Here is a 27,648-nt window from a genome sequence, read left to right as displayed (position 1 = left end):
TCTGCACTATACTTATTTCATATTGTGGTTGCATTCCCACTCTAATACACCAGTTTGTACCCCATGCTAATCATTAATATACTGTTGTTAGCATGTGTTCATTCAGTCGTCATTAAGCTTTCCTGCCACCATGGTGACAAAACGGTCCACTAGTTTCATGGTTTGACCTTCTTGACCTCTGTCATATTATACTAAACTCACTGTCACCATGTGGCATGTCTGCCTGACATAGCTTTGTATAAGTTATGAAAACACTAACATCCGAGTAGAAGGGCTGTCGCCAGTGTTTCAGAACTACTGAGGTGATGAATTCAATGTCTGAACAGAAACCTTAAATGTTTCTGAAATGTTCTTATTATGTAAAATGCTTTTATTTATTCAGCTTGTTTTCTGTATATTTGATTTCCTAAAGCCAGTTCCTAAGTGCTTTTATGGCTGGCATGATTTAAACCGGTGTATATATAGGTTTTAAAAAAAAATATTGATAGGATTCTAATATTCAGAGTCATTGAGTTCCATAGTTTTTGGTTATTAAAACTTTCAAATACTGAATTATTGGGATACTTTAGGAACATTTGACAGATTACGGATCTAGCTGAAACATACAATTATTATTTTTGAAGGCCTGAATGTAGTGAAGTGTCACTTTACTGAGCGTCAGATTAACAGAGGGAGCCTTTTTTGTTTTTTTTTAAGAAGTGAACTTCCCCCAGGAAGCACATTCCCTGAGAAATACCAGAGGCTCTCCTCAAAATCCCTGTGACCATTATAAGGCACTTGCAAGACTATGTTCTTGTTATTGTCAATTAGAAAAATACTTGTTTTCAATACCTCTCTTTTGAAAACATCTTCGTCTCTGTGCATCAGCGGTTAATGTCCATAGACAAAAGCGGCCTTGCAAGAACTTTTGTAAAAATAAGATGTGATCTAAATGAAGATGGATATCTGCTGATCTAAATTAAGTTTGGTATGGAGTGAGGGTCTGTGGGGGTTCCAGGAAGTACAGACCTAACACAGTTTGTTTTGTTATTTAGCAAGGAGAAATTCAGATGATTCCCACCCACTCACTGTTGTTAATAGTTTGCTTTTTATTGACCAGCCCGATGCTGGAGGTTTTATGATATGAACGAATAAATAGTTTTATTCTTGTGTCGGGCTATTTTACACGATCCCCCGTGGAATTATTTAGACGCATAAATCAACAACTAACCACACATTCTGCTAAGTAAACCCCCTAGCAACTAACAGTACAACTTAGATCCCTCTTAAAAAGTGTAATTACTTTACATATAATCCCCCACAAATAAAGAGGTATGTAGTTTTGTAAGTTTTCTTCTCCTCCTTCAATTTCCAGTTTATGAGGTGCTAAGTTAGAATAGCTGCAGTCTTTTGTTTTTCATAAACATATTTGAAGTGGTGTCAATAAACCTGTATCGTCCTTTTGGAGCTTACCGTTTGGGATTCTGTGGAATTGCACTGCGTTTTTAACCAGGAGGGGTTTCTATTATTTTGGCCACCATGTTTATGTTAATCACGGTAGACTAAATGCTCTGGAGGTAGTACAGGTTGTCCTTCAAGATTGGCGGTTAGATCCCAGCTTCTTGTCCCTATGTTTGCACGCGTAAATGGACGAGAGGCATGTTTCAAAGCACATATTCCGGCAATAGAAAAAACACAGTGCATCTACCATGTAACGTCATTTAAGGATAGTTCATGGTCTTTATCTGTATCATTACCACCATCAAGTAACTTGCAGACTCAATTCATCAATGAATCTGCTGACAGAAAAGTAACTTAAACCAAATATTAAATGGATTAATGTTAAAGTTTCTAGCAACAAAAAAAGCATTCTCAGGTAAAAGGAATTACTACTTTGAATATGATATGAATATCTTTTGGACAGCTGGTTGGGTTGAACCAAACATGGCCATTTTGCCCCACAAATCAAATTAGAACTATAGTTAAGCAAACAGGGACATTTTTGGAACTTTTATTCCAGAATTGCACCACGATACTAGACTTTGTTCCTCCATGGTTTATTTTGGACACAAATCGCCTTGTTCCTCTCTTCAAACATGCTGGAAAATGTTTTCACTGATAACATAGTGAGTGTGGCTTTCACATTACTGTCTGTTCTGTTCAGTGTGCGGCAAAAAACACCACCATGTGTACATTTGACCGGCAAAATGATCAACGTTGATCCATGGTCACCATCAGGGGCGTCGCCTGGACCTGGAAACATTCGGGGCTTAGCCCACAGTGGCGGCGCTACAGTCACATTTTCTACTGCAAGACTCCCCACACGCACATACACAATTGCGCCATCTGGTGTCACAAACGTGTGCCTGCATTAGCTTTGTTACGGCAATGGATTGTGGGAGATTCTCATAGCACGTGAGGATCTCTTGAGGGTAAGGTGCCTGTATTATCTCGGTGGACAAAATGTATGTTTTTATTTTATAAGGACAATAACGTACCGTTGTGTTTGTTTAGTTTAATGTTAATTGTTTAATGCTCACAGTCACAGCAACATGTTTTTAGTGTGATTGGCTATTTGTTTTATATGATTTATCAACGTGATCATCAATAGCTATTCTGAGCACCAGAACCCAGCTCACGAGTCCTTTTATGCTGTCCATTGAAATGCAGGTATGCGAGTTTTGTACACCAGTTTATTTATGTTTAATGTTTCACATTGCTCCACATGATGCCTTGACTACAAAGTAGGGCTGAACGACATACCGTGTCATGGCGATAACCGCGGTATGCGCATGCGCGGTATTCACACCGCAGGGACGTGCGGTTTTATTCATAAAAAAAAAAAAATGCTAACGCACTTTAACACAGGATTCAAAATAAAGATACCCTTATTACTTATCGAAACTGCACATACAATATATCCGATTAAAGCTGAGACTCCACAGATTATTTAAGTATAGTATATAAGCGATCCGATCTCGCAACAGGGGAAGCAAACACAGACATCACAACACGTACCTTTTACGGGAGATCGTCTCACCGTAGCTGTCAGCGTCCGGTTTTGGCTACGTGTCGTCACTCTCACTCCTTAGTTGTTCATGTGTTGGTGTGTGTAGAACTTCCCCTGATATTTGACCTTTTTAGACAGATTTAGCACCAAAAAAACCCTCTTTTGGGGCCATTTGGGTGGATTTTCCATATCTCTGGCCCACCTTGCTGGATTTTGACATGTGACATCTCTTTCTGACCGTCAGAGCCAATGGAATCGAGGGGAAATCACACAGTCCTTATTTGGTAATGTGTGTGTGAGAGACTTCCGCATAGCCAAGACCGGAAGCAGCAGCCACTATGGTGGCTACCATTAGCAGCTAACTTTTGCTCTGCGATATTTACATAAAAATGGAATTATGGATTATAAATTAAATCATTTTTTTATACAGAGACGTTAAAAACCTATGGATTAACCGATTCAGCCGCGTTTTTTCTTTCTCGTTTTAATGCCATTGAACACGTCTTTTTTTTCAATACCGTGCAGCCCTACTACAAAGTCTTCCATGTTTCTACGCTTCTTCTTCTGTGTCACAGTTTCGGGAATATCAAGATCATTGCACAGGGCCTTGGTCTTGTCATAGACCTCATGTGCTTTCTCGTTACTTTGGTAACTTTTCAGTGTGTTCTCAACTGCTGTTTTGTAATCTACTGCCTGCACCAAGTCAATTGTTTCTTTCTGCAGGTATGTGTGCAGGCCCTGAGTGGTTGAGAGCAGTGTCTGGAACATGACAGCATGTAGATGGTACTGCATTTTCAAAGCTTGCTTTCCAGTCCCTTTACTAGAGGGGCTAAAGGCTCCCTAAAGTCTTGATCAAAGCAGGGAGGTTTTTGACATGCCCAGCGAACAAGTTGTTTGTCCCCTACCTCTAGCTGTTTCTGAAATGTTTGCAATCTCTGATGGTGGACAAGAGATGTGGAGAAGAAAGAGTAGAGACACTCCAGGAGATCAACGCAGGTATGTGAGTTTTGTACACCAGTTTGTATAAGTTTAATGTTTCACATTGCTTGTGAAAAATATACTACCACAATACGATCACTGATGTTTTGTTGTTGACTGGACACTTATTTTGTAAAAGAGATAGCATGAGAGGATCTCTTAAGCAATGCAGCTCATGCTGTCCATTGAAATGCAGGAAAGTAATCACCAGCTCTGAGTGATCTGTTGACGAGGGGACACTACACCGGAGTTACATAAGCAGAGATAAAGTGCTATTTTGGGGGGAACTCACCTCCTCTGGGGTCCCCCAGGAAGACTTTTTAAATACTGAAGTTAAAAGCAATCTTGTGCACTTTGAGAGCAACATTAAGAGATATGGATACATCTCTCAACACCCATATGTCAAAAAGAAATCAAAGAATCAGAATCGGGTTTATTATTTAAAAACACTTCATTTTCCAATTAAATCATAAACTATGTCAAATTATTAGAAGTTGTTAGTAATCAGATTAAACAGAAAAAAGGGATGGAAGGAGGAAATAATAATCCCTCATCTCTTGCTGTTTGCGGTTGAAATGATCTCTTTTGCTGGCCAAACATGCTGGATGGAAAGCAGTGATGTCTCACTTGCCTTGGCCCTGTATCTGCAGTCCCTAAATCAGTCATGTTACTCATTGACTCTTGTCTGTTCTGGTGTTCCTGTTCATTGTTGTCTCCATTGTCGTTCTTGTCTGTTGTATCTCCTTCTTGTGTGTCCCTTTCTCCTGTTCTCCTTTCTTCATCCTCTACTCTGTTTGGCTCATCTGTGATGACTGTGTAGGTAAACACAAACAAGTATGTATCAGTTTCCAGCTCTGTCAAATAAATGAATTTCAAGATGCACACATTTGTCTTCATTAAAATGAGTGTCACCACACTGTCACAAAATGTAATACTAAGCAATTGAAAATAGTTAAATTGACATCTCTTGTAGATATCACTGTTAGAGTAGTTATCTGCCAATAGGACAGAATCATTCCTATACAAATGCAGTTTGAGTAATTCACTTAATATATTTACTTAAAACTTTAATATAGTCATTTTCACTTAATACTCTAATATAGTCATCTTTCTGCATTCAACACTAAGGAAAGCTGTACAATTTGACATGATAATGAGGAAAAAAGGCCTCCGACAATGCAGATCATTTTTTGATCATATAAATTTTAAGATGCGGGTCAAGGCTTAATAATTGGGAGCAAAGTGTCCCTTGCCCCCTTTCAGGAGCCCCACTGGATTGGCTTTGATCTGAAATATTTGTATAAAAAGCTTGTTAGCTGGCTGTCCATCTCATAATGTTCACATAGAAACTAGCTGTCAATAGGAAATATAAATCAGAAGAATTATATTTTGATGCAAAATCTGTCACAAAAAGAGGTTGCACATTTAAATGCAGGTGTTGTTATGGCAACGTCAGTGGCCAGACAGCCACATTTACTGCTGCAAATACGTTCAAACATGCTGTCGACACGTAAAGCAGTGGCAACTATGCCACCATTTCAGCTGACTTTTTCTCAGAAATACTGTCACATAACATCCATATATATATTTCAGTGCTAGGTTGATGCGTAGCTAAGCTAACTATGAAACACTTTAACTGACAGGACTCAGGAATCAGGATCAACTGTGTAAGGTAGCTTCTAGCTTCATGTCGAACACAGACAGTAAGTCAACATTTCCCAGAGAGCTTTCTTTGAAATCACCAAGTAACGCTAAAAAACACAACATTTAGATTGTATGACAAAGTGTTTATTTAATATATCTGGCTAGCTATAGCTACTTGCTAACGGTTTAGCTTACCCGCGCGATTCAAAGTAACGTCAACGTAGCTATAATGTATGCTTTGCTTACATGTTCGCATAACTTGTAAGTTTACTGACAGGTACATACCTTGTTCATCTGGCTCAGGTGGTGGCTCTGGGGTTGTTGTGTGAGCCACCACTTGAGAATTGCCGTCTTTTTTATTAAAGAAATGTCTAATGTCCATCTTCAGAATCTCCGCGTCCGGGGCTGACAGTTTAAAGTTGAAACATTGTCACAGAGGAGAGGTACGTACCTGTCAGCCAATAAAACACGTTTATTTCCATGCAACTCTCTGATTGGTCTGGTGGCGTCGTTTTGCCTCTGTGTTGCATTCACTGAACATGGGAAATTACATTTCTGCAGTCCGTCCTATAGGTAAAGTAGGTTAATGTATTATATTATTGAGGGAGAATTTGTCCGGTGTCAGTGACACTTGTCCTGACACCGGGGCTAAAGAAAAAACATCCGGGGCTTTCTCCAGGCGATGCCCCTGGTCACCATCATGGCCGATCAACTCAAAACCTGCCACCATTGGCTGATCGATTGGTGCATTGTTAAAAGTAGGGATGCACGATATTGGTTTTTTGAAACCGATACCGATAACTTCCTGCTTCTCAAGACCGATACCGATAACCGATAATAAAAAAATCTTTACGCCACTAATTATTTTAACGCGATTAACGCATGTGTATTTTTTTTCCTCGGCCGCCCCGTAGTTTCAGAGCGCATCGAGTTTAAAATACCATCTACAAGCTGATGCTGACAGCCCCGCTCCTGTCGCCCGCTTGTGGCAGTCCACGCTCACCGGCAGGCACCGACTGGCCATCTGGAGGACCGGGAGGGTGTGTGTATGTGTGGCCCGAGCGAGAGAGAGACCTTACGTGCATTGTTGTTGTTAGCATCTGGTGCTAGCTAGCTGCGCTAACGGATATACGGAGCTGTTTAAATGAAAACAGAGCAGCGACATTTCGCCACAACTGCGCCGAGCACTTGACTTTATGCAGGAAGTCAGACAGTGGGACATTGTACGAAAAGTGTGCGCAACATGATTGCAGCGTCCAGGCAGCTCCGGTTCGAGCATATGCCTTGAGTTGCGTCACAGCCAGTAGGGGTGGGCGGATCGATCCCAAAATATCGATACTTCCGATATTACGTTACGTTTCAAAATATCGATACTAGAGCCAATAGGATCGATACTGTTATACTTTTTTTCTCGTCTCCTCTACTCGTCAATTTCTTCAAAAAACTATGTGCAGACGAACACAAGTATATGCTCTTTTCTTCTCTCTCCACTGCTGTCCTCTTCTCCTCGAGGCTCCCTGTCTGAACGCCGATTATCAAGCTGACTGACAGCAGCCGGCAGGACAGCAGCAGCCAGCGACTCGCGAGTGCAACACACACACGCGCATGATGGCTGAGAGAAAGAGCAGCGTTGTGTGGAGCAATTTCACAACTGGCAATTAAAACTTAGCGAACTGTGATGTGTGCAAGAAGACAGTTCGCTACTTTGGCCACTTTGTATTGTTATTTTTCATGTTTGCACTTTAAATTTGCAAAAGTAAAACGTGTATTTGTCTATAAAAACTGTCCTGTCTTTATTCATGAAAATGAATTCAGATTTAGTCTATTTATGATGATATGATGCTAAAAAATCATGTCATGCAGCTCTCCCCTATATGAAAGTACATAAGACGCTTTTCATTAAAAAAAGTATCGGTATCGGCGATACTGGCCCTGAAATACTTGGTATCGGATCGAATCCAGATTTTGTGGTATCGCCCACCCCTAACAGCCAGGCATGAGTTAGGGAGCGCTGGATTTGTGAAAAACTCCCCTCTTCCTAAACCACTAATACCACAGTACTGGCAAAACGGTACTGGTATCGGGTTTATCGGGATGACGTCATAATTCCTAATATCGGACAGATAATTATCGGGCCGATAATTATCGTGCATCCCTAGTTAAAAGCAATTACCATGAATGAATCTGTACTGACAATTATTGTAAGATGTGCTCAAACCCCTGTTTAGTCCAACTTCAAATTCCCCTAGTTCCTTTCATCTCCTGCAGCAAGTAGATAAAAGGAATCTGCTGTTTGATACCTGAAAAGGGCTCTAATGATCTTGAAAATATTTCGTTCACAAGGACTGAGCAGGCTGTTTGTGTCTTTTATGAAACAGTTTTAAAGCATTCACCCAGGACAGGAGAAAAGGAGGCTGGTGGTAAACAACTTGCACACAGCCACATGTAATTCCAGTGTGTAAATGGAAGTGCTCAGGCCGCATAAAGCTCCTTTGTGTCCTTCTGACGTTCCCAAGCTGAGTTCACACTCGGTGCGATTCGTGTTTGTGCCACAGACGGACCTGTCCTTTCGCAAGACGCTAACTCGCAGGGTGAAAAAAACACTGAACCGCGTTCAAATCCACTCTCAGCACACAGACTGCCAACCCTGTGACTGAGCAGTTAATTGATAACAGGGGGACAATCGCGCCGTGACCTCGTCTGTGAATCCACGAACGGGAGCACGTTGAGAAGAACTAGAGAGGCCCGAGGACATTTATATTGTCATGCTTCTACCCAGATGGCAGTGTTTTTATCCGACATATGACTTCAGTGGAATATCTTCCCGTCCCACGCTCCAAATTAGCTCTTGTTGTTTTCCTGGTAGCATGTGATTGTGTTGAAAAGACTGAATACTCCGTGATAATGGGACAGTTTGTCAGATTCATCCTCTCGCGTGTCGCAAGCCAAACGCGATCTTAAGAGCTGATGAGATGTCTGCTGCTGATTCATTCATCTCGTGTTTAGGGAATAAGCTGCTGGTGCACCCTGGCGACGATGACCTGCCTATCAGGATTATTTATGCCTGTTTTTTTCAGATGGAGATTTGCAATGCTCCACTGGCCTCCTTTTCTGTGAATGGCTGACTCAGCGTTCTGCCTAAATGTATCATAAACTAATAATCTGAAATGGTAAACACATTAGGCAAATCAATTACTTTATTGGTATAATTTAGATGTCTAATTTAGGCTAGGTTCTTGAAATAAACTGAACATTCACAGAAGTGGTAGGAAAAAGAGAGGATTTTCATTGAAAACAAAAACCTATAGAACACTTTACAGGAAAGGGAAAACCCCAAAGAGCATAATAGGGCCCCTTCAACTTTTACTTTCTACTAAATTGTATAACTTATGAGGTTTGGGTCTTGCCTTTTTGATAAAAGGTCTGCTGCGAAAAGGGGCTTCTTTTAATTTTTAAATGAATACAATGAACATGCACAAAACCCTATGTAACACCCAATGATGTAATGTGTGTGTGTGGCTGTGACATTGTGTGTAATGCAAATTAAACCATTATATTGGGAATGTGACAGTGATAAACTGACCAATCGCTATATCCCTACTTTAGTGAATTACAAATGTGTCATTACAATTGGCAAGCTAGTGCTGATGCTAAATGCTAGCGTTCATTGTTGCTTTTGCAGTTCATTTTAATTTATGGCCAACACACAGCCTGCACAACTTGTTTTCGGGTGTCTGGGCACCACATTATAGCCTCTTATTCAGCCACAGCAGCAAATTAGGTTTAACCTTTATTTATCCAGGGACGTTTCAGAGCAGTGCTGTTTTTTTTCACGACCTGTTTACACTCACAGTTTTCGCACATTCACACCTGAGAGTGGCCCAGCACTTCCACTGTTGGCGTCTGAGCTTCTCCAGTTAGGCATTTAAGGCATTAAGGTCTTTACTGAAGGATAAAGGTGGTGAGAAGGTACTGCTTTCACTTGACAAATATACAACATTGCAATTCATGAAAGCAGTCCTGGTGTTTCTCGTATCTTTTTGAAACAATAGAAAGACAGACTAGATCATGTAAAAATACCCTCTGTTTATTATACAACAGAATTCAGTAACACTAAAATGTGTGAGTCCTCATAAGCCACTCTGTTCATGTGTATTAAAACTAGGGATGGGAATTTGAAAGCAAATGTATATTCGACCCCCAAAAAAACGGTTAACGAATCGAAACTAAGTCGAATTTGTCGTCTGACCACATCACGTCTGACCACATCACGTCTGACCACATCACGTCTGACCACATCACCCCCATCCTCATCCAACTTCACTGGCTCCCTGTTCAGCACCGGATTGACTACAAAAACCTTCTGCTTACATACAAAGCCCTCAACAACCTCACCCCCACCTATCTCTCAAACCTCCTCCAGGAATACACCCCCTCCCGCTCCCTGCGCTCATCCTCAGCCGGACTCCTGACTGTCCCCACCTCCCGCCTTAGCACCATGGGAGCCAGGGCTTTTAGCTGCACCGCGCCCAGGCTCTGGAACTCTCTGCCTCCACACATCAAACAGTCTGACTCCATCACGACATTCAAATCCCACCTCAAAACCCACCTGTTTAAACTGGCCTACTCACTCTAAAACACATTCAACCTGCTATCACAGATCCTCCTCTCACTCCGTCACTCCACACTCTTGTCTTGCCTGTTTTATGCTTTTATGCTGCTGTATTGCCTTGTCGGTTCGATTAAATTGTGTTCCGTTTTTGTTTTAGCTGTTTCAACTTTTAAATGCACTGTAAGGCGACCTTGGGTGTCCTGAAAGGCGCCTCGAAATAAAACGTATTATTATTATTAAATGTATTGAACTGGTGATCACAGTTTGAACAGTTGACAGCTATAGGCCTACAGCTTTCATGCTTAAAACATAACTTGGTTTTCTGATGGATTTGGACATAAATGCGAGTGAAGTATAACCGGACGCGAGAGAGATCAGCACCTGCAGCTCTGCCCGCTGTGAGGGACCGGTGAGCGGAGCAAAACACACCTTTAGACCTAGCACATTTAGCTATGGCACTATCGTATACATTGAATTATTCCATTTGATAATATGTAATCAATTTAGGCACCGCACCCAAAAAAGAAAATAAATTACAATACAAATATTCATAACTCATATTCTCATATTCGAACACCTGAATAATTTCGAAAATTTGATTAATCGTTCCCATCCCTAATTAAAACTATGAAAAATAGGAACATATTGTCGAAGATATCCAACGTCTCTAATGGGATGACCTCATGGGAACTGAAGCCAGTCTGTCTGAAAGGATGATATCATCTCAAGAACATTATATCACTGAAAAATGTAGCTGATCTCCTCAGAGCCTTTCTTCTTTATGACTGAGTCAATTTCATAAAAGCCCTCATTAATGACAACACTTCAATTTGTTTCCATTATGCACAAACCCTGCTCCCCAGTTATGAGTTGGTAATGGCATGTGACCGCTAATCCAAGATCAGAGCTCTTAACTCATTCTGGGAAATGTTTATGCATTTGTCTCGGTGCGATGCAGAGGTGCCTGGAGACTGTATTGGTGGGTGGCCCCAGGAGTCCTCCAGGCAGGCAGGGACGGACACCGTAAGAGAGACGCTGCCTCCCCACAGCTCTGCCACCACCATGGCCAGGGAGCAGCCCAACGTGGGGGACCTCCTCCCGCTCCTCGAGACCTCTGACCTCCAGCAGCTAGATGAGATCCGAGGCCTCATCAACGAGCATCTCAGCACCGGTAGGACAGCGTGGCGTTTTTAAAAACATTTATCTTTGTGTCTCCAGACTACTCTTTCTTTCTTTTTCTGCAACTTATCTAACTGATACTTCCCCCCCTTATAGAGCGAGGGTCCATGCTGCTAAACGGACTGGTGGATTACTTTTTGGAAACAAATTCGGCCCAGGCCATGCATATCCTCTCCTCTGTCAGAGAGCCACACGATAAGGTGAGAAAAGCAGCTTGATGGGATGTAAAACTGTACAATTTGGTGGTGAAATGCTTTTTTGACAATCGGAAAAGAGGATCTGAGTGACTGTCGATCCATACTTTGAATATATTTAGTTTGAGAGGGACAACAAATAAATAAAGTCTGGCCTCCTGATTTATATACACCGACTGATATGTCGGTCTGGTATATGATGACAGGAGAGGTCCAGTCAATCATGTGAAATAATGGAATAATATGGAGTTTGAACCATAAACAGTCATGATCACAGATAGCTTATACATATTTGAAAAAGTCTACACTTTTATGCAGAACAATGTAGAAAAACAACACAATTTCAACACTGATGTTTTTTTAGATGCGGTAATGTTGACACAAAAATGCAACATCTCTCTTCAGTTTCTTTCAAAAAGAATGAGACAAAATATTTCAGGCTGTCTTTGTTGCTACATTTTCAGATAGCCAGGAGTCACATCATTGAAGGAGTTGCATTTAACAATGAACACAACAGAACTTAAATCAACAGAACACATTAAGTGTGTTGTGGTGTTGCCCTTAGCTCTTCAAAATAGTATCAATTGTCTTTGTGTTGTTGTTTTTATTAGTATTTGCATATTGCCATGGAAAACGTAGATGTGGATCTGTTGTGGCTTTGAGGCGATTCTCATTATTTCTGTAGTCCCTTTTATTTGCATCTAGTCAAAATGATCTTACCATCCTGGAGTCTGAACTTCCATTAGAGAGATCAAAGTAGAATCAAACAGCTGATTTGTAAATACAGCATACATATATCTATAGAACTGGAAAAAGCTCAATTCTAAATGAAGTTCCCTGAATGAAAGTTGCCTATAAGTCAATGACACGAAACACATGTGTTGAATACAAAGCTAACTCGGCTCTCCCTCCCTCGCTCACAGCACCTTCTGGACAAGATGAATGAGTGTATGACCAAACAGGCCTGCCGGCTGCCGACCCTCACTCTGCTCGGCCATGTCATCCGCAAGCAGCCGTCCTGGATCCACAAGATCGCTCGATACCCTCTGCTGCTCTCGCTGCTCAAATGCCTGAAGGTAACCAAATGAAATGTGGCTCCTTCTGTATTGTCCTGCGAACTTTAACTGCACGGTACAGTTGGGAGATGTTCCAGCGACCTAAACGCAGACCTTTCCTGGACTCACTTGCACCTCTTTCTGCCAAACTCAGACAGTAAGAGAGGTTGTATTACATTACATGCATGCTCTGCCAAAGCAGCAAATTACCCCAGTTGAATACTAGTGTCTTGAAAACATTGTGTAAGCAGTAGGGCTGTACCCAAATATCCGAATATTCGTTCGTTGGAGTACTATTCAGGTTTCAATTTCGTTATTCGGATAATTGTTTTTTTTGTTTGTTGAATGTATTGAAATCTCCAATATCAACGTAAGAGCTTGTGGGGGGTGCTAACACTTAACCATAAACGTTTACTTTCTCCGTCTTAATATGTAGATATGACTTTTTCTCCATTAATCTCCGTCACGTTGTTTCCATAGCAACAACAACTTCCTGTCAACAGCGCTAACTCTCCTTCAAAATAAAAGCATGTCCATAAAAAATAGGAAGCCAAGTCAAGTTACACTTAAGACATATACAACTGCAACGAAAGTAACAAACACAATGCAATATCCTTTTCAATTTCAAAGAACACAAATTAGGTTATATACATTAACAAATAACTATAAAACAACAATACTGTCGAATAACAAAAAGAGTGCCGTGAATACACCGAAATACACGTGTTGAAGCGGTTCGTTGCTGATTACTACCGAATATCCGGAGCCCGAAGAATGGTTTTCGGGACAGCCCTAGTAAGCAGGTGTTATCTTCCTAACCAACCACCTGCCTCCTCAACTCTCTACCAGCTGAACATGTTAAATATCTCCATTTCTGGAACCTTCAAGCTGAATATTGGCAATAAATTACTTATCAATGCCTGTCCTTGCTAGCTTAACTTAAATACTGCTGTGGTTAAACCCCTTAAACTGCAATGCCACCGTCATTATAATGACATATTCAGAAACATTAACTTAAGAGACCATCTTATCAGATAAACAATTAAATGTTCTTAACTATTAACAACTATTAATCTCTAACTTTATCACTAACTTGAATACTTGCGTGTTCTCTGTCCTGCAGACGGACACAGACGTAGTGGTGCTGATAACTGGAGTTCTGGTGTTGATCACTCTGCTACCCATGATCCCTCAAGCTGGGAAACAACACCTGTGGGAGTACTTCGACATCTTCGGTCGCCTGGCGTCTTGGAACCTTAAGAATCCAGGTTAGAGCTTCCTGTCATTTCCCACAAAACATAGCGGTGCAACACTTTTGTATTATATACATAAAACTGATATTATTTTGGAGGGAGTAGGTGTTAAGGTATCATTTGTTTATATCATTTATATGAAATACATCTCATCAAAGTGTCAATCACTCTATTTAAATTATAGTTACCATCTTTATTTCCAGATATCGTGTCGTGTATCGCCGCAGTTCAAGTTGGTGCTTTTTTTCTTTGATTCTCTTCACATGTTCAGGGCACGTTTCTGAGGTGTATCTAATCCACCTGCACGCCAGCGTCTACTCCCTCTTCCACCGTCTCTACGGCATGTATCCGTGCAACTTCGTGTCCTACCTGCGCTCCCATTACAGCATGAAGGAGAACATGGAAACCTTTGAAGAAGTAGTGAAGGTGAGGATGTTATCCCTGCTGCTTCTTGCACTTCATTAGAGTTTTCTTCGCCGATTACTAACAAAGATTTTGAACCTTTCCCTTCAGCCGATGCTTGAACACGTCCGTATTCACCCAGAACTGGTGACGGGAACCAAGGACCACGAGCTGGACCCCACCAGGTTATTATTTCCTGCTCTGCCTGGAAACTGAACAATTACGTTCTCAATCTATTTTCCGAAGTCAACTGCATCTCTTTGGCTAACGGTGCTATGCTTTTTTGTAGGTGGAAGAAGTATGAAATCCACGATATCGTCATCGAATGTGCCAAAGTATCTCTTGACCCGAAGGAGGCCTCCTGTGAGGAGGGGTACGCCACCATCCCTGATAACTTCTACCCCCAAATCCACCTGCGACCACAAGACTGCACTTCCAGCCCCTACACTGACCTCCACAGCAGCTACGGTCAGAAACACATCATACACATGACACTTGATAGAGCCTCAACAATACTGGATTTATTTTATTTTTTAGACGATAGTGCCTTTATCTTTAGATTGCAGTGTTAAAAGAGGTGGTGACACAGTCTAATTATTCTCCTGTCCATACTGGATTTTTAACAAACAGCAGAATTTGAAATCTTGTGAGCCCCATTTGTATCTTAAAACTGTATTGAGTTTAAACCAAACTCTAGACAAAGGGTCTGGAAAAATATTTTGAGAAACATATTAGGAGTAATATGAGGATAAAATAAGCCTGTTTGTTTCCTTGCTTTGTCAAAAATATAGTTTCGATTTCACTTTTAATTTCAAACAAGAAACATTCTGTATCCTTTTCAATAATGAAAATGTTATTTGTATCCATAATAGGCCTTTTTCAGTTAAACACTTGTGTTTTTGATATGAATCTTTTTTGAACGAGCAGTCATCAAAACAGTGTCGTCCAAAGACTAAAGAAACACCACTGCAGGTCGGCAGGTGCATCCATTGATTGATCAGACTATTTGTGTTCTCGCCAACAGGAAGCTCCTCTTCGACCCCGTTCTCGACTCCACGGCTCCCCCCGCCCCTGTCCTTGCCCCCCTTCTCAGGCACACAGTCCTCCTCCCGCAGCCCCCAGACCTCCAGACGGCAGGTAAGATCATCCGTAATGCGGTTAAAAGCTGTCAAAATCATGGTTCAGAGGGTAGTAACGGAGCTACATGCCGTTAATCTTCTGTTTGCTGCTAACTCTTGTAAATGCGGACATGTTTACACTTCCTATGTCAGGGCATTCCTCTGAAAACCACACATTACTCTCATTCACATCAACCATCCATGTTCTTTAAAAGAGAGGACAGGAAGTGAGTGGGCAGTTTTTGAGTCATCAAAGTCAGCAGGCAGATCAATAGTCAGGAATTAAACATGTGCACCGTCCTCATCATGCCACCTCTATGTAGTCACTCCCTAGGGCTGGTTGCCATAGAGATCAAGTCCCTTCCTTTCTATTATTGGGTCTGCCACACAAGGGAGGGGTGTTATTTTACCCCCTGGGGTCTCTCTGAGGATTTGACTCTGAGACATACAGCTGAATAATTAGGGAAACATTGAAGAATTTAAATGTAATGGAGAAATCTGTGGATTCTGGGTTACTATAGCAAGTGTGCACATTTCTTGAAACACACTATTTCTTGATGACCAGTTTTACTTCACCTATGGGTTTAGTACATGGTGTAGATGTAGTCATTCCATCTCCATCAGAAAGATGTTTTTCAGTAAAAAGCCATTTTTAGTGTTCAATATCTTCAGACATATAACTCCTAAAACATTACATTTTTTAGGAGAAGAGACAGATGGAGATCCACATTTTAAAATGCATAAGCCAACACATCCTCACTCCCAGGTCGGCCTATGTTGACGTTATGTCAAGTCCCCTGTCGGCTTTTTCCAACGCAAGGGGGGGCCTTAGCGTCCATTTTCAGCTTTCCGGGATGTCCATATGCTTCTATAGACGCTCATGGAAGCACGGCATTCGTTTGTGTCGGCTGCCCTTAAAGGCAATGTGAGCGTCCATTCTCATTGGATAACGGATAATTGTACACCCGGAAGTAAGTATTCCCCTTACTGTCGATTGATTTTACAGTGATATCTGCACTACTCATCGACTAAAAAACACCAGATTATCCTTGTTAATTACACAACATTGATTGGTTTAAATTGTGTGCAATGCTTTTGTATTTTTCCCCTTCGATTCGGAGAAACAAATATGTTTTCGGAGTAAAGGATGGCAGAAGACACTACACTACCCAGAATCCCCAGCTATCGTTTGGACTACACCATGTGCTCTGTTTGACGTCACGTGATCTTCAAATTTCTCCCTGAAGAAAAAAAAAACATGGCCGAACTTCGTTTTATTCTCGATGGAAAATGCCTATTTTAAAGTTAGTTTGGCTATTAAAATGCGTTTTGATGTCATTTGATGCGAGAAATATGAGTTGTTATTTCAGATTATGTGTACAGTGGATGTACATGATCTTTAGTTTGCTAGTTATTACGAAGATTACTTCAGGAAATTGCGTCCATAACGTTTTCATTGTTACCAAGGTGGTTGCTAGGGACGCTGCTATCGATATTATTTCTGTTATGTTGTTTAACTGTTTAATGGTGTTATCTTTATTGCTACCCCCTTCCCCGTCAATGTATAGTGTTGGTCCACAGCGAAAACATATTAGTTTAACAAAATCCGCATCTAAAGATAGCCTACGTTATTTTCCCCTGTGCAATTCCAGTCTCACATCTCACAGCACATCGTCATGAACAAATAACGGAAACAGACCGAAAACATTTAAACAAAAATAAAATAATACTTTATTCCGAGTGTGCTTGCTTTTCTCTTTGGAAGTCATCACATAACGGCATTGTAATACACGGTTCGGCTGCATTAAATATTACATATCTGCCGTAGTTCTGTATTTATAGAGCCCTGATGAGAAGACTTCTAGACAAACATGAGGAACTGAAAACGTGACGTGGATCATAAATATATCAGCCATTAAACAACATCTTACATTTCTTTTCACACAATACGTCTCCTTGCAGTATCAACACTAATTTGGCTGACTTTTATATTTGATCCAATTGGTAGATAGGCTGTATTTACACCATAAAGGTGCACAGCTGATATAAAGGGACACCTAGTGGTTAAAGCATGTTATTGAATTTCATTATTTTTATCATTAGATATTAATAGGATCCCTATAAAGTATATTAATTACTCGTTATTCTCTACTAATAGTCCATTAAAGACTGTATATAATGACTATTTTGCACATCCCTTTCAAGATTTCAAGATTTTCTAAGGTTTATTGACATATCATATAGGCCTACACAACTATGGTGTAGTTATGCATTGAATGAAAAACTTGGGTCGCAGGTTCCTCAATAGTGCATTACAAGACATCTATCAATATTTGTGCGTTCCTCCAGCAATGTTAACTATGTTGAAGCACTTATTTTAACTGATATTATACATAATGTATTATACTCTTATAAGATGTATGTAGATATTTCATCTCCGACCTTGTCAGGTATTGAACAATCAATAAATAAAGAACACAGAATTGTTGAATATAAAACACAGAATTTGTGTGATTATACTAAATTATTTACAAATAAACACCACTGCATATTTAACTGTTACACATGCTGATGTAACGCAAATGTTCCAACTTGAGATCAATAAAGTATATCTTATCTTACGATGATCGATGGCTATACTGCCATATTTGCAAAATGTGCCTCTCAACCTTAACAAGTGCATGTTTCAGGCTTATCAATTAATGTAATGTAATGTAATGTTATCAATTAACAACAGGGGTCACAAACATAAGACCAGCTGTTAAATAAAGCTCTTCTGACCTTAGCTGGCATGTGTGTATATATATATTAATGCTGCCCATTATGGGCACAAGCAATTTTCACCCATTTATTAATTATATGTTTTAAATGTGAGTGTTTCCTATCCCCTAAACCTCCAGGGATGTACACAGTTTAATACTGGCAACTTCTTATTATGGGAAATACGAAAACGTCTTTTAAAACTACAACTCCCAGTAGAGACGTGCCATAGATACAGAACATGTTGCGAAACAGAATAGCCAGCATTTGTAGTTCTGGGGACAGGGTGGGGGAGGGGGGACGCGGTGGACCCGTTCAAATCCAGTTTTGGACAGTCTGCGTGGTTCCATCCCATTTCAAGTGCTGTTCGAGGCTCGGCGTAACCCTCGGAGCACACTCTCCAATCACAGAGCTTGAGGACTATCACGGGGTTTGTCAAACAGAGCACATGGTGTAGTCCAAACGATAGCTGGGGATTCTGGGTAGTGTCTTCTGCCATCCTTTACTCAGAAAAAACATTTGTTTCTCCGAATCGAAGGGGAAAAATACAAAAGCATTGCACACAATTTAAACCAATCAATGTTGTGTAATTAACAAGGATAATCTGGTGTTTTTTAGTCGATGAGTAGTGCAGATATCACTGTAAAATCAATCGACAGTAAGGGGAATACTTACTTCCGGGTGTACAATTCTCCGTTATCCAATGAGAATGGACGCTCACATTGCCTTTAAGGGCAGTCGACACAAACGAATGCCGTGCTTCCATGAGCGTCTATAGAAGCATATGGACATCCCGGAAAGCTGAAAATGGACGCTAAGGGCCCCCCCCCTTGCGTTGAAAATGGACGCTAAGGCCCCCCCCCCTTGCGTTGAAAATGGACGCTAAGGCCCCCCCCCCTTGCGTTGGAAAAAACCGACAGGGAACTTGACATAACGTCAACATAGGCCGACCTGGGAGTGAGGATGTGTTGCATAAGCATATTATTGGCATATTGAAATGGAATAAAGTGCAAAATGAATTCCTGCTAAATGTATATTGATGATGCTCAAAATAGGCACTGTAACATAAGCAGAATAGGAGATATGGCAAGTATAACAAGCCAGGGTTGCCATTTTAAGATTACCAAATAGGATCATAAAACTTTCTGTGAAAAAGGCTTTAAATATTGTCATTTTGTGTTGGTCAATCTGATTGGTTGTAGTTTCATCGGATTGTGTCCTGACTCATTTTGTTCTATGTCTGCTGAACACATTGAAAATTCAAAATGAGGTTCACTTTTGCGATTTGGTCTGTGGATTTGAGGCTAGGTTATCTTAGCTATCCTTAAAGAATCAAACAGGAGGGAACAGGTAGTCTCGCCACTTATATATCAAATGAACAGAGCTAAGGTAGCTGTTTCCCCCCCCATTTGCAGACCTTATCCTAAAATAAAACTACTTGCCGCCAATTGTAATTCCACTTTACAGACATAATCCATCTCCCTTCTGTAAGGGAAACTTCTGTAGCAATGGAGAGTCAGGACCAGAGGTTGCGCTAGACTTTTTCGCTGCCCGTCATTCTGACGGGCAGGATCGTAACATTTCCGTAAAAATCCATTATTACCCGTCAGCCTGTACACAACTCTGCCGGGGGGGAGGGGAGAGAGCACGCTCGTGAGAGCACGCTCGTGAACTGTCAACGGGGGACTGTTAGCGCCGTGTTATGCATGCCCATTGCACCTCGCGGGATCGCGCACAGCGTAAAGCAAATACTCACAGTTCGGCAAAGTTAGGTTTGGTAACTGTATAATTTGTTAATGCATAACACCGGAGCCTCGCTGCAAGGAAACTGTGGCGCTGTTCTGAGTTTGTTCTAATCCATCAAAATGACGGACGGCTTTCAGATTTTTCCGTCATTGTTAAAAAAAATCCGTCATAGATGGAAAATATTCGGTTAACGCGACCTCTGGTCAGGACTCAGAGAGACACGAGGAGAGTTGGAGCTTTGATGTCAAACACTGATGGTTTATTACGAGTATCGGCCGGAGGACTCACATCACAACTCACACAGCCAGAGGTTCTGACTGCACGGGAGAGTTGCCACGTCAATTCTGAAGCGCCTCTCTCTTGCTAGACCTTTTTAACTGGTTCACAGAGAGTAATCAACATAGTTGAGGAGATAGCCTAAACATCTGGGAAGTGGGAACACTGAATCACTTGCGTCTGACCCCTATGGCCTCGAAGATCACACCTTGGAGTCCGCAAACACTGTCCAGCGTTCTCACAACCATAAACCATTTGTGACCGAGAGTTGCCCGGTCATAAACTGGGAACAACAACATATGGCTGAAGCAGCCCATTCCTTAAGGGAGATAACAGACGTCAGGGTTGGTCATAAACGTCAAAGGGCAAAAAAGGTTAGATATCTAGGAGTAAAGGAGAATTATTCCCTAACACCTGCTTGAGAGAGAACAATGCTAAACTATTCTTACTGATCTGTAATAATTGTACTGTTTTGTCTCTTTCCATGCAGAACTCCACCTGTGAACTCAACTCTTCCTGCGGGGGGAAGGACCCTCTGTGGAGCCCCTCCTCGTTGTGCGGCATGGCCACGCCCCCTTCCTCCAGGGGCATGTCGCCCAACCTAGAGCTCTCCCACAGTGCCTCACACCTTCCCAGCCGCTTCCACTGCACATCAGGTACACACTCACACTACTACACCAGGTTTAAAACAACTGTTGATTGACTGTAGTGTTTTTAACTAAGTAACAATGGAATTTTCTTTCCTGCTGATTGTTTCCTGAGCAGGAGGGAAAGGAACGCCTGCCTCCAGCACTCCAGCCACCTCCTCCCCGCCTATCAGCCTATCAGATGACTTCTCCATAATCTCCTTACCAGCCAACACAGTCCAGTCCAGTCCACCTAGAAAGGTATGCTCTCCCCCCTCCATGCTAACATTATTACACCACACCCCATGCATGAATGTTTTCAGTGTAACAGAATTGCAAAGGGTCAATGACCTTGTGATGAATATTAATTTCCAGTAGGCTGTTTTTCTGAATTTTGTTCCAGATCCTGTTCCTCTCTTTTTACATTGGCTTTTATTTCTACTTGAGATGTGTGTCATGTCTTCTGTTATTATGTTATCATGTGGTCTGTGTTTTGTTTTTACGTTGACCTAAAATGTCTGCCTCATGTGCTTATTGTATTCATGTTTCTGTGGTCCTAACTTTTACTTTTGATCTTACTTGTGAAGCACTTTGTGAATTCTGTTTCTGTGAAAGGTGCTATAATAAGTAAACTTATTATTATTATTATTATGTGGCTTAATGAGGAAGATCCAAGCAAATATGATAAATATTCTATTATCTTGAAAACTAAATTCATTGATAGAAGAAAGAACATTTATTCATCAAGATTTAAATGTTTGATTTTTGTAAAGCAGCAAAAGAAGGTCGAAGTCAGTATATCAGTATACTCGCATCATTGTTTTGTCTTGTTTGAGTCTTGTTTGGGTTTTTGTCTCATAAATGTTCTTTATTCTGGTGTAGAAATAAGCAAAGACTCTCTAATCAGACTGTTATGTAGAACTAATTATGAATACTGTTGTCTGTGTAACTCTCCAGGACCGCCGACAAGGAGAGAGCAGTAAGCCTGCGCTGGTGAGACAGGAGCCCGTGAAAGAGACCGAGAAGAGCGCAGAAGGATCCGCAAACAGAGGTTAGTCACAACGAGTCTCAACACTTTAATTTACCATCAGTAATTCCAAAGTAACGGCCCTACATTTTTTCATTACATGTCATTTGTTAGACGCTTTTATCCAAAGCGACTTACATACATTGAGTACTGTGGACAATCCCCACAGGAGCAATTTGGGGTGAAGTGTCTTGCCCTTGTCCCTGATTCGAAGTCCATCACACTAACCACTGAGCCACAGCCTCCCAATTGTATCTGAAATGACTTCTAGGAACAAGCATGGTTAATTGTCTATCTGGAAAGGACCAGAGGGCAGAGGCGCCCTTGTCTGGAGCCAAACATATGTCTAACCTGAAAAGACCTAGTAGAAACTAGTTGTAACTGTTTTACCTGATGTTTTACCTGATGCTATTGCTGATGTGATTATGCTTCTTGCCACTGCACAAATGGCCTTCTGTATTTATATTTGAGTTGTATGTTTTTTGTTTAATGCCCTTGTTTTATGTTGAAACTTGTTGTGTGCCGTGTTGGTCAGGACTCCCTGGAAGAAGAGATCTTGTATCTCAATGGGACATTCCTGGATAAATAAAAAAAAAAACAGAACATCACGAGCAAGCAATTAACTCAGTCGCGGTAAAAAGGTGTCAAATTAGAGATAATTGTACACCTTTTACAGATTTGTCTGGCTCCTGAGGGGACAAAGATGTACCACATGATCAGAACTGACATTTGATCCAGGTGTTTAACATATAGACAGGCAGACCTGCTGCAATACAACAGGATCCAACATGGACTCAATTGAAACTCAGCTTGAGCTCTCGTTTTGTTGCTAAACTTTGAATAATTTGGTTCATTAGCCGGCGTTTCTTTTGTCACATTTTACTCAATGGGGCAAGATTTTTCACTACAATATACAGAATACTTCCTTCTTTGGAAATTGCACAAACAGGGAACTCATAAATCTTTTGGTGCAGATATAATACCGTAAACAAAAAACACGTTTACTTTCTTTAAAGGGGCCTATTTTATCTACTGTGACATGTTTCCATGCTTTAATGTTTTATAAAGTCTTTATTTTTCCCATACTGCCTGTGCTGCAGCACCTCTTTTCACCCTCTGTCTGAAACCAGAGCCCAGTGATATCGTTGTGTTACGAACATCTTTACCAATATTCTTATTGTCTTAGGCTGGAGCCACACGAGAACGGTAACGGTCGTATCCGCTACAGTTCTCTATCATATAGACGGTTCGGCCACACGAGGCCGACAGGGAAATGCAGATAACGATAACGGGTCCCAACTAAGGTGGGTCGAGCTGCGAAACGCTCTGGGGGGGCAAACGGCTCCGTGTCTACGCCCTATACGATCATTTTCTGATAACGATGACGCAATAGCCCCGCCTCTCCCCACCTCTCTTGCTCGCCCCGTATCACCGGCGTCATTGCTGATGTGTTTTGCCAACAACAACAACAACAGTTTTCTGAGTGTTTTGAGCCAGGTCCCGGTATCTCACAGGACAGTGCACCCAGCAGGTGCCTCCAGCAGACACCCCCCTCACGGTAGAGTTTTCCGTTAGCCGAAATCTAAAATTCTCCGGTCAAAATGTCGCTTATTGTTTAGGTGTCCTTTGACACTCAGGCAGTCATATCATTAGCTAGAACTAGCTAGATCTGATCGATATGAACATACACCTGAGTGAAGTCTAATCGGACAGGAGAGAGAGATCAGAGATCAGCTGCTGCTGACGGAGCAGTCTCGTGTGGAAGGACACGTTTCTGGTGCCGCTATTGCGTGTGGACGGAAGACTTTTTTGATAACGATTTCGGTTTGTTTGCGTTACCGTTCTCGTGTGGCTCCAGCCTTAGTTACATGTTGTGTATATGCTTTGTTATTTTTCACACGTCTGTTAAAAACACCTCCTCATCAGATGCAGGAGCTGCTGAGATCGTCTCCATGACTCTGACGGAGCTGTCGGTCTTTATGAAGAAGCAGGAGCTGGAGCTTCAGCTGAGAACAGAGAAGGAAAGGGAAGAGGGTGAGTATCCACTTAAATCAATAACAACATACAATCAGTGTTTGACTCGGCATGGAAAAACACCGGGACACATTGTGGGATATATCCACCAAAACCAAATTAAGTGTTACATTGGGCCGTCCCAGAAAGAAGAAATGAACTGTTTTTGATTTGTCTTTGACGAGGCGTGGAGGCTCTAAAAAACATGAGCCAAACCACAGGGTTTCCTGACTCAAGCCTGCTTATCCAGTTCCAGTAGTAAAACAATATTTATTTATAAAGAACATAGCCCATAAATGCAGCCTAGATAATGTGTATAATAATAATAATATAATTAATAATATAACACAATTTCACAATTTGTACCAAATGCAAAATTCAGATATTGTTACTATTATGTGAGGATCCTTCTTTTAGAGTTTACTTCATCTCAAAGAACCTGAGCTCATGCACTTTAAAATTAAAATCTCCAAGATACTAACACATCCCTGTTTATATGCCTGTGTGTTTAGCTAGCTCTGCACAGTTATTGGTTTAAATCCCACTTGAGCCACTCGTACTAAAAATAAATGCACCTACAGTTCTGTGAACCGCTTTGGATCAGAGCATCTGCCAAATGGTACAAGATCTGCTGCCAAAGCTCGCTGCTTTAGACTTAAACATTTCCACTCTCTTTGGGGGGAAAACAGAAGCCCAGAAATCTTCTTTCATTCTGTTTAGGATAGCAGGTACTTGGCACTTGAAGCGCCGGCAGAAATATTTAAGCACAGATATTGGCATTCTGAACATACATGCAGGTTTAAAGCCTCCAAAATCCTCCTTATGTTGTTTCCGATGCAGCTGCCATCACTGAGGAGCTGCTGAAGATCACCGAGGAGAAGCAGGAGCTGTCGGGCCTGAGGGGTTTCGACTCTCCCTTCTACCACACCACTGAGACTCTGACTGGCTGTCAGGCACAAGAAAAGACCCTCTCCAACGCCCAGTCCGGAGACCCCGTCACCCACCCTGTTGAATCGACGCCAGACAAAGGGGAGAGCACCAGCGGGGTTGGGAGAGAAAGAGAAGGACGGGGAGCGGGGGACAGCAGGAGTTCAGCCCTCGATCAGTCCTGGTCCTTCCAGTCAGGATTCACCCCCATCGACCACCACCTGCACCGGAGCCCTTCAGCTCCAGACGACGAGGTGGGCAAGTTTGGGATGTTCTCCCCGAGCCCCTGCAGCAAGACCCCGGGGGCCATGATGCCCTACGAGTCGTTCTTTGACCTGGCTCTGCCCAGGGCCGTCTCGCTCTTCGTGGGCCAGAAGACGTCGGAGGCGGTGCACAAGGCGGCGCTGGAGAGGCTGCTGCAGCAAGAGGAGGGCCTGGAGGACGGGGAGGAGGAGGGGGTAGTGACCGCTTCGCCACTGGAGGTGCTGGATCGCCTTGTTCAGCAGGGGAGCGACACCCATGATAAAGTTCTCAAGAGGTGAGGGGCTAACTTCAAATGAGTTCGTACTTTATTCAAGGTTTAATGGCCGTTTTATGTAATTATTTAGAATCGTGTAAAGAGGTTTTCCACCATTTCACTTTTGCACCTAACCCTAACTCTTTTTCAGCCTTATTTTTTAACAACACTCATCCTCAAATCACGTACATAGCATATTGAGACGATTTCCCCACAATTGTTCACAAGGCATACAGTTCTACAAGAGTTGTCAAGGGTGCACTGTTTGACTCACTGCTGTCACTGCCACATGACAGCAGAGCTCCAGAATACCAACTCGTCAGATGATCGGCCGTCACACACAGCGCTTTATCTGTGAGTGGAATAGCATACTTGCATAAGAGCGTTACTGCGCCGTGTGCACATGTTGTGTGAGCATGGGGCTGTGAGTGACGAGCGCAAGCCGGACCCTCCGTTCTCTGTCGTTAGTCAAGTTGACTGTTGAAGATTTGGAGATAGAATAGACAGTGGTAAATGTTTTTGTCCTGCCATGACACCACTGAAAGTTATAAATTCCAACCATGGAAAGTTTACCTGGCACACACAAAAAAGTATAGCAAATGCAGCCAATTTAGTTCCAATTTATAACAATACAATCCCATTATTCCCACTACTTTTGTGAGTAAATGATCTCATGTAGTGGACAGTGCAGCCGTGGAGGAGGTGTTTGTGCTCGCTAGTTCTTTACTCTGTATGAAACTCATGTTGATCACACTGAGGAAACACTCGGTGAACAGATTACATCAAAACTCTCTCCTGTGCTCAGCCTGCCTAGGTAGCTTCCAGTCTGTTACTGCGGCCAAAAGAAAACAGCCCGTTGAGAACAAGCACGACATTGTTCAGAGTCCGTCGGCCCTTTTTTCTTTCTCCACACACACAGCAAACCGGTCAGAGCCAATATTACAACCGCGTCAGCAGAGTCAACTCTGAACACAGAACCATCTGGCTTCACTCATTTTACTCATCTATCACCCCCACGCCTGTCTTCCTCAGAGCCAAACACTGGCTGCTGCTGTTCATTGCATTACATGTCAACATGGTGGCCATATTGGTACAGTTAGGCCACGCCTCCTTTAAATATCTATGTCTATCAAGGCAGGAGGTTTAAAATTGTCACACCTCGCTGAATTTTGAACACATTTTCAAGCAAGTTTTGTTAGACAAAAAAAGTCAGGCATGTTTGTTTTTGAAACCTTGTTAAATGTATCATGCAGTGTTTTTATATCAAAATACTTGAAACCAATAACTAGACTGCAGCAGTGACATTTCTATAATATTTAAGATCAAATGACCTTATGTAATGAATTTTTTATGGTTTTAGTATTTACTTTTATTTGTATTCAAGTGTTTGCGATACTCTTTTGTTTCAGATGGTTTTATATTATAAATGCTGTTTGGTAGTTTATTCTTTAACAATGTAATATATCACCCTCCAATTTTTTACTACATTGTTAATGGCTTTTTTATTTAAGTGTAATTCATTTAAACAATAAACAATTACAAAAGATACTTAATTTAAAACATTCAAATATCTCCTGCATTGATAAATTGCTGCTGAGATAGTTGTGTTTATATCTTTGGGAAATAAATAAAGATTTAAATGTATTTAATTAAAAAGATAAGCAATTACAAAAATACACTAAAGTTAAAATATTAAGTAAATGAATCCAGAAAGGACTTTAAACCTCTGACAACTAAGTACACATACAAGCAAATATGAAAAAGAAAAGAACAGGTTGCCTTACATACACATAAAGCTGGTGTAAATGACAATATAAACGGTGTGGATAGATTTTTTACTGATATTTATTGTACTTATTGTGATAAATTCAACACGTTTAAAATCCGTACAACATAGAAAATGTTATTGCCTGTTGCTTGGGTCCAGCACTTCTTTAATTGGAGCATCCAAAAGCAGTGGCATGTGTTCTGTTTGAACTGGCAACACCTGTGTTTCCTTTTGAATATGGCACAGTACTTGCGGTAAACCGGGAAAACCTGGTTTGAGATGTACTGTGTTTTGTAATGCAACCAACGTCAATAAAACATGGATGAATTTGGACACGGCAATATTTTTTCCCAATCCAAAAACCACAAGCTCTTCCCCAAACCCTTATTTATACACATATTTAAATGGCTACTGGAAGGACTTCTGTTTACGGTCTTATCCTGAGCAGCTTAAGAGAGAAACATCCGAGGCAGATCATCCTTCTAAAATGTTTTTCTTTCTCTCCTTTTTTTCCAGATTACCTTTGCCAAGTAAGTCAGCTGACTGGACGCACTTTGGAGGTAA

At 41.5% G+C, this 27,648-nt stretch overlaps 1 protein-coding gene across 1 annotated transcript in view; it reads left to right on the top strand.

Annotated features, from left to right (window-relative positions):
• The window catches only part of tsc1b (TSC complex subunit 1b), a 38,061-nt gene that overhangs the window by 855 nt on the left and 9,558 nt on the right, over nucleotides 1-27,648 (top strand). The window contains exons 2-15 of the mRNA XM_034206350.1: nucleotides 11,182-11,394; nucleotides 11,499-11,602; nucleotides 12,520-12,672; nucleotides 13,775-13,919; nucleotides 14,176-14,330; nucleotides 14,418-14,491; nucleotides 14,596-14,774; nucleotides 15,331-15,443; nucleotides 20,697-20,862; nucleotides 20,972-21,093; nucleotides 21,790-21,883; nucleotides 23,786-23,893; nucleotides 24,713-25,337; nucleotides 27,601-27,644. Of these exons, the coding sequence (XP_034062241.1) occupies nucleotides 11,286-11,394; nucleotides 11,499-11,602; nucleotides 12,520-12,672; nucleotides 13,775-13,919; nucleotides 14,176-14,330; nucleotides 14,418-14,491; nucleotides 14,596-14,774; nucleotides 15,331-15,443; nucleotides 20,697-20,862; nucleotides 20,972-21,093; nucleotides 21,790-21,883; nucleotides 23,786-23,893; nucleotides 24,713-25,337; nucleotides 27,601-27,644 (2,191 nt within the window). The 5' untranslated portion in view covers nucleotides 11,182-11,285. The remainder of the gene's footprint in view (nucleotides 1-11,181; nucleotides 11,395-11,498; nucleotides 11,603-12,519; nucleotides 12,673-13,774; nucleotides 13,920-14,175; nucleotides 14,331-14,417; nucleotides 14,492-14,595; nucleotides 14,775-15,330; nucleotides 15,444-20,696; nucleotides 20,863-20,971; nucleotides 21,094-21,789; nucleotides 21,884-23,785; nucleotides 23,894-24,712; nucleotides 25,338-27,600; nucleotides 27,645-27,648) is intronic.

Source organism: Gymnodraco acuticeps, unplaced genomic scaffold (genome assembly GCF_902827175.1).
Source record: "Gymnodraco acuticeps unplaced genomic scaffold, fGymAcu1.1, whole genome shotgun sequence".
NCBI lineage: Eukaryota > Metazoa > Chordata > Actinopteri > Perciformes > Bathydraconidae > Gymnodraco > Gymnodraco acuticeps.
The sequence above is the reverse complement of the archived record's forward strand: the minus strand, read 5'-3'. Positions and strand labels throughout refer to the sequence as shown.